Source organism: Polyodon spathula, chromosome 3, assembly GCF_017654505.1.
Source record: "Polyodon spathula isolate WHYD16114869_AA chromosome 3, ASM1765450v1, whole genome shotgun sequence".
Taxonomy (NCBI): Eukaryota; Metazoa; Chordata; class Actinopteri; order Acipenseriformes; family Polyodontidae; genus Polyodon; species Polyodon spathula.
This window is the reverse complement of record NC_054536.1, coordinates 50,446,736-50,463,773: the sequence shown is the minus strand read 5'-3', so window position 1 is coordinate 50,463,773 and position 17,038 is coordinate 50,446,736. Positions and strand designations below refer to the sequence as shown.

The 17,038-nt window shown below is 37.4% G+C and overlaps 1 protein-coding gene across 3 annotated transcripts; it reads right to left on the bottom strand.

Annotated features, from left to right (window-relative positions):
* Positions 1-3,197: 3,197 nt before the first annotated feature.
* si:ch211-161h7.5 lies at positions 3,198-16,588 on the bottom strand. 3 transcript variants are annotated; one of them, XM_041245366.1, is made up of 8 exons: positions 16,464-16,588; positions 14,942-15,065; positions 14,558-14,702; positions 14,151-14,264; positions 13,138-13,282; positions 12,575-12,723; positions 11,569-11,708; positions 3,198-7,440 (listed from the first exon to the last, which is right to left on the bottom strand). In XM_041245366.1, the coding sequence occupies exons 2-8, from the start codon at positions 15,045-15,047 to the stop codon at positions 7,289-7,291; spliced, it is 951 nt and encodes a 316-aa protein (XP_041101300.1). In that variant the 5' UTR covers positions 15,048-15,065; positions 16,464-16,588; the 3' UTR covers positions 3,198-7,288. The 3 variants fall into 3 exon arrangements, with proteins under 3 accessions (XP_041101300.1, XP_041101299.1, XP_041101301.1); XM_041245365.1 differs by lacking the exon at positions 16,464-16,588 and adding an exon at positions 16,116-16,438; XM_041245367.1 differs by lacking the exon at positions 16,464-16,588 and adding an exon at positions 16,264-16,438.
* Between the last annotated feature and the right edge of the window lie 450 nt (positions 16,589-17,038).

Sequence of the window (17,038 nt, the reverse complement as noted above, 5' to 3'; positions counted from 1 at the left end):
TTCTAGTACGCTTTTCTCTGAGTCTCACACGGTCCTTCCAGTTTATAACACAAACCAAGCGAAGGAAAAGATTTCCGATTCTTCGGCCCCTTTATGCTATCACGCATGACCCCTTGGGAAATGATTGCAGCTGACTCTATTGTCTGCAGCTGCTACCTCGTTTAACTTCTGGGTCAATACATTCCTGCAACAGAGTCTCTTCCAGGCTGACCGACTTCCCAACCCAGGAAATGAACTGTCAGGCCAGCCTGTCCAAAGACTTCTCCTTTTACTACTCAGCGCCCTCACAGGTCAGGAGGGAGATTTACAACCAGAACTCATTATATTTCTGTCACATATCCCACCACCCAGAGTGGAGCCGAAGGATCGGATGAATCTATCTTTCCCATTACTTCCCCCTCCCGGGAAAAATAATCCATATTTTGATGGTCTTTCCCTGCATGGTGTACCGTGTGGTACATGGGTTGTAACACCAGATACCACCAAGTTATCTGGGCATTGCTGTCCTTCATTGTGCTTAACCACTTGAGTGGGGCATGGTTTGTGACAAGATCAAATGAGTGTCCCAGCAGGTAGTATCATAAAGAGTGAGTTTCCCATTTAATGACCAAACACTATTTTTCGATGATGGAGTAGTTGCGTTCCTGAGGTAACATCTTTTTACTGATGTACAGTATCGGGTGCTCTACTTAATCTACCTTTTGAGACAAGACCGCACCCAAACCTACATCCGATGCGGCGGTATGGCGGATGAATCTGGTGGGGGAGTGGGGGCCTGGCAAAGTCAACGCTTAATAGTATCAAACGCCCCCTGACACTCAGCTGAATTAAATTTGGAGCTCTCTTTTTGGTGAGGTCAACTAAAGGGTTAACCACTGTGGCATACTCGGGGGATAAAGCGGTGGTAATAACCGGCTAATCCCTGTAGTGACCTCACCTGAGTCTTGGTTTTGGTGATTGTCGCATCGACCAAAGCATGGATTTTGGTGACTATGTGTCTCACCCTTCCATTTCCCATTAAAAAACTCTCAGACATTGAGTCTCTGTCTTGGCAAATGCACATTTTCTCAAGTTAGCTGTCAGCCGGGCTACCAGTAAAGACTGAAGGATGGCTGCAATCCTATCCAAATGCTCTTGCCAGGTGGAGCTGTAAATAACCACGTCATCAATATATGCTGCTGCATATTCATGATGTGGCGTAAAACCTGGTCCATCAGTCTCTGAAAGGCAGCGGGCGCACCATGTAGCCCAAACGGCATGGTTTTAAAGTGAAACAGCCCATCTGGTGTTGAAAATGTGGTTCTGTCTCTGGAGCCGCGGGTTAAAGGGATTTGCCAGTATCACTTTCTCAGGTCCAGAGTGGAGATAAACCTCGCTTTTCCCAGTCTATCTAAAAGCTCGTCGACCCGAGGCATAGGGTAGGCATCAAAATTGGCAACAGCATTTACCTTCCTGAAATCTACGCAGAAGCGGTTGGGTCTGTCTTTCTTGGCCACTATGACAGCAGGACTGCACCACTCGCTCCTGGAAGGTTCAATCACCCCAAGCTCAAGCATGTCCCATAACTCTTTGTGAACGCCACTTCTTCGACTTTTTGGGATGTGGTGTCACAGGAAAAAAGTTAGCGTTTGCCTTTTTGAGCCTTTCCGCGCATGCATGAATTTTCGAAGTTAAAGGCAAGATTCTGTGGAGATTTATCCAAGATTTTACAGATGCCATTTGTATTTTTTTAAGAAACGAAAACAAATATTGCAGACCGTATTTTTTTTGTTTAAAAATGTGACGTTTGACATCATATTTATCGAAGTGTATTGCAGACATTATTTTTCTGTTTAAAAAAGTAACAACTGACGTCTTAATTATCGAATTGTAAATGTACATTTTAAGTTTTTTTTATAAATACATTTTATTTAAAGCGCTTGCTGTATTTGGATGTGCAGTGTGGTTTTTAACAAAAATAAATATTTTAAAAACATTATTTTGTCAGTATAATTTATGTTTATGCAGAGTTAAAATCACTACTTGCCAAATGTTTATTTCCTTTCAAAAATGCTGTATCATATCATACTGTGGCTTAAGCAAATATAAACGTTTATTCTAGGAAGGCTCAAATTTATTTTCATGGTAAAATGCTTGGTTGTTTTGTATTTTTTTTTTAAATAAATGTTATGGGGAAGTGGGTACAAACACTTTTATTGATACAGAGAATAGTGTTTTTGACGTTTTAATCAAGTCTACATGTGGGAATATCTAAACCTGTTTTAATATATACAGAAAACGTATATATTTTTAGTGAATGATAGTGTTTTAGAGATGTATAGAAAATTTGAGAAACGCTCAAAACGACCGGCTTCCTAACATACTTTCATGCGATCATACCAAGAAACACACGCGGACTTCACATATATGGACTTGTATATACACACACCTGTATTATGAATGATAAATTAGAGTGCAATGTTTACAGATTGATGCTTGTGATGTGGTCTGATTTTGTTTTTTGTATATTTTATAAAGAATAAATTGTTTTAGATTTCGCGCCTTTTTTGGGGTGGGCCAGGGCAGTACACTATAGAGGGGAGGGGGTTTTGACTTGACAGATGTAATAATCTAATTGCACTTAAAAATAAATCTTAATCCTTAATTGTTTCTGATATGTTGTAACCAATATACAGAATATCGTTTTTATTTATTTTTCGGTAATATTTGTACAAAGAAAACCTATAATGCAAATATTAGGTGATTACAAACTTAAAATGAAAACTCTGATGATGGTTTAAACTGGGAATGTTAAATAACAGGTATTGTCATATTATTTAAAAAGTGTTATTATAAAGATATAACACAAATATAATTGCACATAAAAATAAAATCGCACGACCACATCTTTGCAGCTTAAAGTTAACCGCTATTATTAAAATACAACATGATACAATAAAAAGTGTTATTAATATTATAATAATGTGTTTTAAATTTTAACCACATATAAAGTAGCTTTAATAAAGGTCCTGACAACATTTTTAAAAGTAAAACAATTTTCTGAATTAAAGTTGACAGACAGAAAATGGAGACGGCTTAACCTTGCCTTTAAATCCTAAGATTTGTGCGTGCTCAGAAAGACTCAAAAAGGCAAACGCTAACTTATTTCACGGCTAACTTATTTCCTGTTACACTGGTACAGTCTCTCTCACACGGTGACACCTGGTGGAGAGATAATGTCATATTCAACCAAATTAGTTCTGCAGGGCAAGTCAGAAAAAACATCGCTGAACTTCAATAAGCTTGCGCAGCTCCCGTTGCCGATCTTGAACCAATTGTTCATCCAGTGAAATGATTTTTGTGCTAGGGGTCTCTGGACAGGGGCTTAAATTATCCTCTATATTGCCTGGGGCTATAAACAAGACCACCCTTGCCTGCCAGGGCTTTAATAAATTTACAAGATAAATTTCACGTTCATTATGGCAATCGGGCTGTGTAATTTTATAATTCACCTTCCCTATAGCCCGGATCACAACATATTGCTCCTGCCATTTAGCACACAGTTTCGATTCTGATGAGGGAAGCAGCAGCATTACCTTGTCTCCTGGTCGAAAGGTTCGAATTAGTGCTAGGTTTACCCTATATAGTAATTGCCCTTTGATATTGATGTGTGGTTATACTAGCGCCCCAGTGCCATTAATATCCTTACCTTCAATAGACCAGACCTGCCCCCAAGCATGCACTAGTGACGGGTCATTATGTTGGCCCCACACTATGTCTGCGCTTCAATACCACATCTGCCCTGGATGGTCCAGTAACCTCGCCCACTCTTAGGTGTACACGTCTGTTTGACTCACAGTGTATGTCTTGGTATATGTTATACGGGTGGTGCAGTGCAGTGCAGGGCATGAAATGAGTCTTTGACAAACATAAGAGATTGTCCAACTACAAGTTGTGTTAATAAGAACAGCACTACCTTTGTAATGCTGTGCAATATCATTTTATGGGCACTACTTTTCCTCCCTATCCTTTTCATTTTTGAACAAACTTCCCACACAATTTAAAATTGTTACGGTGACTGCCCCAGAATACCTAGGTACAGAAGGACATACAAGATTGGCTCCTTGGAGCTTTAAGTCATAGTTTGCATATGCTTAGAATCCGGGGAATACTGAAAACCCAAGATCCCTATTCTGCAGCTGTGTTTACAATGAACTTGTAGCAAGGCTAAGAAGCATTAAGGATGATCCAAATGTTGTTTTTATGGAAACAAACAAAAGATATCTTGAAAAGCCCATTCTTGGCAGCATGTGAGTTACTGTGGGGGATGCTGCACTAATGCAGAACTTCAGTGTATTCTATGAACAATGGCATGTTCATAATGTCTGAGCAAGAATGGAGCCTGTCTCCAGGAATCACTTGACTGTATGCTGTGTCTATTCAATTGCAACGATTGGCATTTGCTGAGTGACATATATTGTACTTGACACGCTAAAGATATCTTCCTTGTTTTTCTTAAGACTGGGCAGAATAAGAATAAGAATGCGCAGATATAACTTGTTTTGATTAAAAAAAATAAAATAAACAAAATCTGAATTTGTAACTTTAAGTTACGGAACACATATGTCTGCACTTTATCCAATAGACGTTTTCAGTCTCTCTTTCACACTCGGTTTCTTACAGTCTAAATAGATGATGGAGGTCAATGTCACACAGGTGAACTAGCTCACATATATATGGATTAAAACATTAACATCCAAGTCAAAGTTTTAGAATACTAGTCCAATCCTGTTTAAACTTTCTCAGGACGGGTAGAACCAACGATCTATTGCAGAGCTGAGTACAAACTTGTTTGCTATTGCTTTGAAGAATATATGTGAAATGGAAGTAGGTCATGACAGGTAGAGCCGAAGATTTACATTGAATACAACATATATAAAAAACACAACATTTGTTAATATTTTTTTCCTGTCCTTAAATTAACTACATCTCTTGAATTCGTCTGCAACTAATATCTGCTACGTTTTGCTCAAAAACATTTGTAAACAACTGTAAATCTTACTTTGATTTGTATCATAAAAACATATAATTTGACAGTTTACTAGTACACAGTACAGACCAGAGAAAATAACTCAAACTGATGGTTAGGTGCAAACTTATTTCCTTATTTTTCATTTCGGCCTATTTTGCAATGTTGAAACTCAGGTTAAAACTCCCACATTTCAAGGAATCAAAAACAAACTGCTTAAGCACAGGTCTTACAAAATGAAAATGCCCAACAATCAGAACACATATAAAAGAGTCAATTAAGTATTGCTTCTGATTCAGCTCACAAACCCCGGAGGGAGATCAGTTGAGGATTCTGGGCTGCCATTTGGCTGGTTTAGAGTTGCAGCACCTCTCACTGGACACCCAATTAGAACAGCACCAAGTGTAAGGCACTGATGTCTGGAGGGGACTGCCAGCTACGTGAAAGAGGAGAGACTAAATAAAGAGCCGTATGCAAGGTAATTGAATGCACCATCCGCCTGCACGTGGAATGCAGCAAAACCAACTATTTCAGACCTACTCTTTAAACAGACATAAAAAGGCCAGCCCTGTCAAACTTAGTTAATGGCTGCGTCCCCACAATATCTACCGGTAATTGCATGTACTTATTTATTTTTTTTTTTTACCGAAATTGCTGTGGCAACTGACTGTTATCACAACTTCATATCACAAACCTGCACAACTTCAAGACTAGATCAGTCTGTGTGTATAATTTGTGTTGTAAAGCTGGAACACTGTCCCATATAGAACAAAAGCTTCAGTCATCATAAGACACTAGTCATACACAAAGGATCAAATACAAAAGTTATCTGATAGGGAAATGTCACCTAAACTGGAACAATTATTTAGATTTTACTGGTGGGGATGCATCTACTTTTTCATGTACCTGCTACTTTACCTCTAGTTCTGTATTTACAGCCATGGTGGGAGAATAATATCCCTGACATGCTTGTTAATTTTAACTATGTGATAGTTATCAAATACCTGTCTAAAGATACCTTAATGCATTTATTTATATATTTACATTTATGGGACTAGAAAAGATGTTTTAGGGCAATTGTGATATGAGTGTAAGGCACAATGCAAACGTTCTTTACCATATGCAGCAGAGCACCCTCAATAGGACCCTAGAGAACAGATGTGTTGAAGTCATATCAAACTTTGCATGTATCTGCCTATATTGTCATTCATAATAAGGTTACTATTTCAAAGGGCAAGTACCTACACCCGACTTCAATAATTTATTGAGATATGATTTCAGTTCATCAGGTACATATGTAATACAGCTGTTTGGTTTGTACTAAGGGAATAGACTCCTAAAACTATACTAAATAAGAATCTGAACTAAAGAAAATTAAACCTGCACCAGGAGAACAACTTAACATTTGATTGTATCATTGGGAGTTCAATAACCTAATACAAAAAGAATCTTAAAAAGCATTGCATATTATAGAACGTGACAAGGTAAGAGAGGGAATATATGTTAATCTCTGGTTGAGAACAGCCTTATTCCCCACACAGTGAAATAGTGTTACTATAACAAATAGCAGCCTGCAATCCCAGGTTTTGGTTGGTGGATTAAAAATCTTTAGAGGGAAACAGCTAAACTGTCCTGTTATAGTTAGGGAATTACAAAAATAAAAGTTTGTTTAGTTATCTGTGGGGGTTTTTGTTTGTGAATAACTTACAATATTTGTAAATAAAACTACTGGAAAACGTGAACTGCTTTATCGACTTCAGTTCAAGGCCACACAATACTGAACAGGGGTTAGTTTACTGATAACAGTAGTACTTGGGTTTGAAGAAAATTTTTATGGTTTACTGCAGCGGCTTTCAACCTATTTTGACATGCATTTCCCAAAACCCCACATGAAACTACAACTTAAATAGGTATCTTTAAAATTACTCTTGAAATTACTTGCAAAGCACTGTCTGGCATACAAATGATGCTGAACAATGCACACAAGTGCAGTGTCTAATTCAATATGATAAAGGGTTAAAATCAGACTAAATATTTAAACAATACCACTTCTAAAGTTAAGAAAATGTCATGATTACACACAGCACTGTTTTGATGAATTGAATAAAATAATATTTGCTGTAGCAATTTAAATTAATCTTTCAGGGCCTAAAACCCTGCTGAAAACAAGGAGTTGTATCTATCATGGCACACAGCAGGGCGACTGGATTGTGCCTTTGTTAGTATTCAGAGCACATGAGCAAGTGTTACTAGAGCAGGACAAGCCAATACACATCAGTTTTAAACAAATATCCGCTTCTTCTTTTCTGAGATCTCCTTGGGTGACACTGGTATCGAGTCTGAGAGCTGGTGTACGTCGTGTGTAAAATGCCTCCATACCACCAACAAGACTCGCAGTGTGAAAATTAAACAGGAAATTCCCAGCAGCACAGCTAATAAAATAAAAGAAAATAATACTTTTATCACACAATTCATACAAATGTGCTTAAAAATAAACTGCCAAACGTAGTATATAGTGTAAGCTTAACTGGACTTAACCAAAAGCATTTATAAAACAGCAAAGTTAAAATAAAGGGATCAGCTGTATGAAGAAAGCCATATCTCTCCAAAAGAGGCCTAGTTATAACTCCCCCCATTTTTATTTAAACTCTGCAACTGGCAACAAAAATAAAAAAGGAAGCGATCAATTGATCCGTACGGACCATGGTGGTAACTAATCATTCATAGTTGTTGCAATACTCTGGTTTTCCCATAAAGTTTTGTCCTCTGTAGTCCCAGAAATTGCTCTGCCCATTTTAACCTTTAGTGTGTTTGTGAGGTATGACACAGGCCTGTTTTTTTGGGATGGGACCGCATAACAGTCTTGCCTTTTGATTGGTCAATGTCTGTCACATCAATATGTCATCACACAAGTGGAAAAGCTTGCAGGCATTTTTAACATTGCGATCAGAGATAGAAAGAGAGCGAGAGATCTGCTTTCCACAACCTTTCAATTAAAATATAACATGGTGTTTTGCTGTACTAATATAACACTCTATGGGTTATTACTTTATATGAATTATCATGTTATGCACGAATGTAAGAATTGTTTTTTTTTTTCCTGTAGTGGTGTACTTTTCTCTTTCAAATAGCATATATCTACAATCGTTTGCGCAACGTATTTTAATATCAAATATATACATTAATGCAGTTTTGTTACAGGATACATTAGTTTATCTCTAATGTAATCACAGTTTTAAATATAGACTGCCCGTTTTCATTTACGTCAAATTCTGGGCTGCTTTGCTTTTCAGATAATGTCACAAATTCTGGGCCGCTTTGGTTTTTAGATAATTTTCGAATTCAACACAGTTTCTAAGTCATGCAGCACAGTTTACCATAAACTGGACCGTGAATTAATTTAAAAGCAACCCTTAGTACATGAAACAAAGTTAATATATTTTTTAATCGCCCCAGAAAAAAAAAAGTTTTTAATGAAAAAACTTAAAATGTAAATGTTAAAAAAGGTATTTGTTATTACAATGAAGAAACTACACTGCACTGAAATAGATACATGCAAATTAATTAAAGCAGTCATTTTCCTTTATTAAAAGCTAATATTAAAACAGAAGGAATATGTTATTCCAAAAAAAAGACATCTCATCTGCTTATGTAATGTCCATCAACATATTGTAGCATTTCAGTTTTTTGGGGGGGCAGAAATGAGACTGCAACCATAAGTAGATGAAGGCTGTTTATTTTGACAATAATTAAATAATCACAAAGTAAAACAATAAAGTGAGAAAAGGGGACTGGGCGTCGAAAGTGAAAATAAATTATTGTAGTAGTTTCTCTTCTAGCCTACCATTCCCCGTCTTTTCCTTGCACCCCCTTATATGCCCTCATCTCCCGCTCCCTCTTTTGCGCCAAACCTGCACCCCCCCGCACACACATCAACACGCAACCCCTGCACGCACACATCACCATGCAACCACTGCAAGCATACACCCACCATGAAACCCCTGCACACTCCCACCACCATGCAACCCCTGCATGCATACACCCACCATGCAACCCCTGCACGCACACACCCACCATGCAACCTCTGCAACCACACACCCACCATGCAACCTCTACACGCACACACCACCATGCAGCTCTTGCACACTACACACCTCTAAGCAACCCCTGCATGCACACACCTAGCTATACATTCCTTAAACAAAACTGATCACTTTCCACTCACTGTAAAGAAGATGTAGTCACTACACTACACACTGCTTGTTTCATAAAATACAAACATTCTGCCTGGAGAAGCACATAACAAATGCAGAATTAGCAAGAAACAATAGGGAGATTCATTAGGTGTTTTAATTAAAAATGCTGCAATATAAATCCTGTGATATGGAGCAATGAATCTGCTAGCAGGAGTCTCCAATCCTGGTCGTGGAAGGCCGGTGTCCCTCCTGGTTTTTGTTCCAACTGTACCCCAAATTACTTAAGTAACAAATGCATGCGCCAAGCTGAAAATTGCTACAGAGCACCTGTAGTACATGCAGATAATGAATCCAGAAGCATCTGTCCTTACGTGACACAAATCACACTATTGCCTTATGCTTAAAGTCATCACTTTTAGTGCATATTTCTGGAACAGAAGCACCTAGAACCACCATTCAAATGGTTCTAGACTCAGGGGACCAGCCTAAATGCAACATGCCCAGTTTTGTAGCAATTCTTTGCAAAGAAAAATTTCAGGGTGTTCAGCCTCATTCATGTCTATGGCAGGGTTGAAAAACACATCTTCATGCACATCTCTTGAACCTGAGCACACAGAACCACCAATGAAAGTGATATAGACTCGGTAGAGTGCCCCAAAGAACCTCCTAAAACGGCGCAGTGGTTCACCCAAAAACTTGAGTTGTGATGAAAAAATTAACTTTGCCGAGTTGTCCTGGCACTAAGAACCGTCGCAAAAAACCGAACCCGAGATATGCCCCATCAAAATTGTCCAAAAACGACCACTCTGAGTCATATCTCAATGACCCGGGGGCCTAGAACCTGAGTAGAACTTCCTTGGGTCATGTCTGGGGCCCCTCTTTCACAGGGAGCCATACATTTTCAAATGCTATATTTTCAACAAATTTTCACATTTTCAGCCTGATGGAGTGTCAAGGTTGGATTTCCAATAGCTTTTAAGCACCAGGTTAGCAAAAAAAGTCTAAATTGGGGTTCTTTCCAGCTGGGGACACATCGCTTGGAGTGACTGCCAAAACCTGAGATATCGCACCCTGAAAAATGTCTATGGGAAATCCCATTATAAAACACCTTTGGGGCAACGCCCGCCATCTGGCGGCATGGTGGCATATGAACCTGTGCCCAGTGAAGAGAGTGCTCTCTAGTTCCATGCCCCAAGGGTCGTGGAGATATGAGGTACGATAAGAGACCCCCCCCTCCCTATGGCAAATCCCATTATAAAAACACCATTGGAGTAAGGCTCGGTGGTCGCGGGTCGTACGAACTCGAAGGAACCCAATTTATTTAGCTAAGACATCTAAAGACAGTACAACCGAATTCGTTGGCCCTGGATTTCTGGACTTATGGGGTACGACAGGAGGAATCCCGCCACCCTCCAGGAACGCGATTTTCTATGGCAAAATATTACCAAAAATGTCCATTATATATAAGACCTGAAATGGGCACCTTTTGTAGTGTATTTATGCAACAGAAGCACCGATTAAGTCCATTCGAAGTGTTTTGTGATCACAATCTTGAGGTTTTACCTTGAGGTAAACATTTAAATGTCACACAATTATGCAGAGACGAGAAGAAAATGTTAACGTAAAAAAAAAAAAAAATACAGTGCACACTATTTTGTATTATTCATACTAACTTTGATGAATAGAAAGCAAATACGACTGTTTCCAAAGTTTTAAGAATTAAGGTGTTTATTATTCTGTCCTAAACCAGCCTGTTGTGACCTTACATTTTTTTATAAATAAACGGGGGGTGGGGGAGGGGGGTTGTGTTCATCAGATTATTCTCCATTTTATTGCAACTGGAGGTAGCATTCAGTTGAGAGAAAATCGTAAAGGAGTACTTGAGCTGATACCTCCAGGCAGAAGGAGCTATCAGGAATAGAGAAGGAAAATATTGACTAATACAATACAATAAGGGCACTGGTCTCTTAAACCCAAGTGGTCTGATAAACACAGACTCATGACTATATATTGATGGACATTATATAAGCAAATGAAATTCCTTTTTTTTTTTTTTGGAATACCATGTTCCTTCTCAAAAGTGTTTTAATATTGGCATTTAATAAAGGAAAACTACTGCTTTAATTAATTTTCATATATTCTCTCTCTGATAACAATGTTAAAAATGCCTGCAGGCTTTACCACTCGTGTGACGACATATTCATGTGACAGACATGGACCAATCAAAACGCGAGACTTCTGCGGTTCCATCCCAAAAATCTGGGCCTGTGACATACCTTGTATTTCATGGTTATGACTCCCCAAAAATATTTGAATTGAATGCATAAAATAGGGTGATTATGATCATTTCTGCATATGACTCACCAATAAAGATTCCATTTCGGCTAGGTGATTCAGCATTGAAGTTCTTTGTCATATTTCCACATAAAGCCACTATGACAACAGGGTAGATTGTCAGGGTGTATCTCACATACTTATCCAAGAAGAAGTTTTCTGCAATAAACCTGTCCAACAAAAATACATGTTTATTTTGTGTTTCTTTTTTATTGGCTTCTTCAACTTTTCCAAACATGCTTGTCCTAATATGACATAATTGATGTTCTCTGAAAACAATTATAAACACCTGCCATAACACTGTCAGTACAGCGGAGGATCGCCAGTGACTATATTTATCATTCCTGCGTGTTGGTAAGCATTAGGTTTAGAATTGTCGCATGCATAACTAAATCCTGATTTACCAATCTTGCCTAAGTTACTCATATGCGTGTTTCTAATAGGTGTTAATAAATCTCAATGTCAAGAAAAATGTTCACAAATGGAAATTTGAATTTAAAAAGCCCCTCTATAGCCATATATGGTAACTGCAGCTGCCTGTAATTGCTCTGAATTTTCTACGCGTGTCCACACTGCTGTTTTGAAGAATAAATTAATCATGGGTTCCACTTGGCCATTTAGCCACTGTTAAACTTTTTCTGTTAAACTGTTCTAGTGTCCTTATGAAAAACAGGACCACCAGCAAACTGAATGTCTACTTTAAGACTTCGATCATATTTGGTCAGTTGTGTTGCAACAAGAAAATCTACACCTATATTTTCCCCAATGAGTAAGTGCCCCCCTCCATAGTAAATGCATAAATGGGCAATTTGCCCACAGTGGAAAATTGGACCCTCAGTTTATGCAACACATAATACATGTCAGAGTTACTATGTATATTATAGACCATAATGTGAAACTGAATCAACTGGTCACCAAAGGGACAGAACATTTGTACTTGTTTAAGCTTCAACCCATCAATCCAATAATGTCTTATTAAAAGCAGTTGATGGAGAGTACAAATATTTCAGAAACAGGTTAATTTTGAAGGACCTACCATAGAATGACCTCGACCAAGAGAACTGACAGGACTACAGTTCCAGCTGTCTCTCTAGACACCCCTCCATTGTATGTTAAAACAACAGCAAGATTAAGAAGCGTTGCTATCGTTGTCCAGGTTGTATAGACAGCCACTCCATTTTGTACCTGTATACAAAACACAGATATCGAAACATCTTAGTTATAGTATTTTAATAATAATAATAATAATAATAATAATAATATAATAATAATAAATGGTGGACAGCATTGTTTATTTTTATTTTTTATTTTTTTGTATGAGGGGTTTAAACCCTTTCTATTTTGCTTGCTCTCACCAAAACATTCTGGATACAACTACAATGTCTTCCAAATTCCAAAGAATTTTTTTAAATACTGTGTAATACTGCACCAATTATATGTTCTTCTAAAATGAAGATTAAGCATGCAAGGCAGTGGCAATAATCACAACCAAAACAGGATGTCTCTTAAGGCCCACAGTGATTTTATGTTCCTTATTTCAAGTTTGTCAAGAAGAAAAACAGTTTGCAGTCCAATTACATATGTCTCTTCAACTCTTACCAGTATTCGGATGAGCCAAAGATCCACTTTGTAGTACTTATTTAGCCAGGCAAAATAAGTATTTAGGCCATGGTAAGAGAAGAACAGAACAATGTAATTGGTAAAAGTAATCAGTGCCAGGATAATAACCCCTGCTACCATATACCTGTAATAAAATAAAAAGAAAGAAGTTAAATACTCAGCCATCCTCATTCGTAAAAATGGTGTACACTCTACATATACAGTACAGCTATAGTGTAACCAGACATTTTTCCACAGCAGAAAAGATCCAAAATAAATATATATGTATATTGTAGCGGTGGGTGCAGGCGGACAGGTTTTGTCTGTGGTTGCACCGTTATCAGGGACTATTGCATGCTGGGTTGTTTGTGGGTATTAACTGGTGCCACGTGAAATGCCAGGTGCAGGGGCCCAGCTGTAAGGATGTGCCGGTGCACAAAAGGAGCTTACTACTCGAGGTTGGACTTTTGCAGCCAACCTGGTTCTGATTGGCCGAAGGCTCGGCTAAAATTATACATTGTAGTCTGTGGGTAATGTTGTGTGGTGAAGGTCTGTGGGCACTGATTGGGTGCTGGGTTGCATCTATGTGTGTCTGGGTCTGAGGGGGGATTGAAGAGGATAATTAAAGAGGCTACATCAGGCTGTGTGGGTGGTGGATTCAAGAGAGTGGAGTATTGCGTGCTGTGTTACTGGCTGTGTAATGGAAACCAGTTCCTGCAAATAAAGTGCCTGGTGGCTATTGAACCACAATCTGTTGTTCAGACTGCCTTCTTCCGATAACAATCTTATCCTGTGCTACAATATATTATTCCGCTTTAGGCAACATTTTAATTTTAAGGTAAGGATTTCATACAAAAGAACGAAAAAAAGATGACGCCATTATGTATGTTTTGATAAATAAAATTAATAACATCACTCTAATACCATTGCTGTTGAAAAGTAATCATACGGAAATATTTTGGATCACTTGCAAGTGACAGTAAGTTGAATTATTTCAGGAAATTTCAACATACTCTCTGTCCCACAGGAATAGCCAGATGATATTAAAGATGTTGTTTATAATCCAGGTGACATAGAACCCATAGGGTAAGATGGCAGGTTCACAGTACATCCAGCCATCTGCATTCCTAACAAAATGAATTGAAAAGAAGCAAAAAATACTTTAGATTTATATGAAAAAAAAAAAAAAAAAAAACAATTGACAAATGTAAGGCTGCATGTGGTTAGTATTAAACTTCACCCATAGTATATTATTATGGAATAGCTGCTAGTTGTACAGCATGCATGCAATTTAAATGAAGCATATATAAGTAGGAAATTAAAAATAAAAGTACCACCCCCCACCCCCACAAAAAAAGAACATTTTTGAAAAGCATGCACCTAATTAAAGGCTATGCAATTTAAGTCAAATTAAATTTACCTTCTGCAAAAGCCAGCAAAAACATAAACAAACCAAAGTGTTTGCCAGGCATAGATGACTCCCCAAATGGAGAAAGTCCAACCTGAAGGTGTAATATCAGTTTCATACTTGGCAGAAACATTCCCTGTATTTTGCATAAAAGGACCTGAAAAGGGTGCAGTAACAGAAGTCTGATTAATACAGTAATAATTTGAGATTATAAAACACAATCTCGAAGAATAGCCTAGAATGAATTAAATAGATTAAACAGTGGGTTTAATAAAATGTCTATAAGATTATGTTTGTTAGACTTGTTGTTACCTATCTGTGTGGTTATTTAGTGTTACTCTGTTAAGATTTTTTTTTTTCTGTCACAAATGCATTAACTCATTAGCTCCAACTTACCACCTGAGCTACCGGTCCCTGCCATTGCATTGAAACCCAACATAATAATGAAGGCCACCAAGGCAAAGACCATTACAATAATACGCCAAGGGTCATGCTTTGCCATTGTAGGTTGTCAGATTACCTTAAAAAAAAAAAAAAAAAAAAACAGCTTAATTAAAAAATGTGCATCAATTTCAATTGTCCCAGGTTCCCCACATACACAGAATCCACCCGCACCATATATATGCATTACGAATTCCTGCTCCTTTCAGTCTCTGAAAGCCAGCACAAGAAGCACAGCTAATCATTAATTCTCAGGGTCTTCATTTTCGGTTTTTACTTTGATCACATGATGTCCATTTTTCAGACGACTCCATTCAATTAAACTATAGGAAGCGTTAATTATAAAATAAACTCACTTTATTTATTTATTTTTCCGTACCTTGATTGAGATTATGACTGTTTCACTGATAAACAAAAAAACAGCTCCTTATTTTAATTCAAACCGAACGCAAATAGCAAGTCAAGTTAAATTGATTTAATTAAATTAAACGGTAATTAAGAATAAACTTATTTAAAAAACAGGTTATATTTTTGCAACGTCAATTTTAAATCCGGGAAAAGCAATTTAACTGAACTCGCTTTTTGTGTTCCGTTTCGATTAAGAGGGTGCCTTTTTTTTAACATTATCAATGAAACAATTAATCATAGTCTAATTCAAGTTACGGAAGAAAAAAACGACAGTGATCTTGTTTCACAATCAACTCTTTCCAAGAGTTTAATTAAGAAGCAGTCTGCCCAATATAACTTAAAAGGGGCATATCACGTGAACACACACAAAAAATACCCCCCCCCAAAAAAAAACAAAGAGCCGTATCTGTAGATTCAGTGAAACAGTATTTTCTGTTTCAATATCAGCTGATTCCATTTCCTGACCATCTCTCAGACTAGTTTTTTTTTTTTAAATATAGTCGTTCAATAGTTTTGGTTAAATCATTTTAAAAAAAAAAACATGTCTATATCTCCAAAAAAAGACGATATGTGGCACACATCAATTGGAATATTAATATGAATACTTAAAACAAATTAAGTATAGTTTTGTAGGTAACCTGGATTTCTTAGCTTTAATTATCAACATAAACACAAATTAACTGATCAAAAACAGTTTCTTTGCATAAGAAGCATTTCTTACCAGGCTGAGGTAAAGACTCGGAGAGCTCCTATTCTTCGGTACATACATTTCTATTTATATAGTATCAAACTTGCATAACAGAGTGGGCGGTGCTTCCAGAATGTTATACAAACTGGAGTTTATGATCAAACTTGTATTTTGAACTTACCAATACATGACTGATTGAAAATATGTAACTGCGTAAAAAATAAACTAAAGTATCCACACACACAAATTTGTCAAGGTCGCATCCCCACAAGTGTATATGTAGTATTTATATAGTAGCATTAAACTTGCATAACACAGAGTGGGCGGTGCTTCCAGAATGTTATACAAACGTTTATGATCACACGTGTATTTTGAACTTACCAACACGAGTGATTGAAAATATGTAACTGCAAATAATAATAATAATAAAGTATCCACACACAAATGTGTCCAGGTCACATCCTCACTTTACCAAACAATATAGTCTATAGCAGTTATTTATGCGATCTACACATTTGAACAGGAAAGGCAATTGTACGGTGTCCACATTAGGACATCTCGTGCATAGGCTCCTGCATTTGCAGAAAGGTGTTAAGTGTCGTTTCTTGTTTTATACCATTACAGTTATTTGTTTATTCCTGTGATAAATTGTGTTTGTGCCTTGTTTGTGGTTGCTTCTAAGTAAGGTCCATTGAGTTAAAGGGCAAAGTTATACCATAAGTACGTTTTCTTAAACCAATAACTTTAACTGCTGCTACCAAGTCATTTATTGCTAGTTAAAATTGTGTGTGTGTGTGTGTGTGTGTGTGTGTGTGTGTGTGTTTATTATGTATTTTAAATATTGGTGTAAGTTTTGTACTTGTTTCAGATTGAATACACTATTTGATATCTTGAGGTATTTGCTGTGAAAGAAGGACTGTGATTTTGCTGGGTTTTTTTTTTTTTATACACAATGT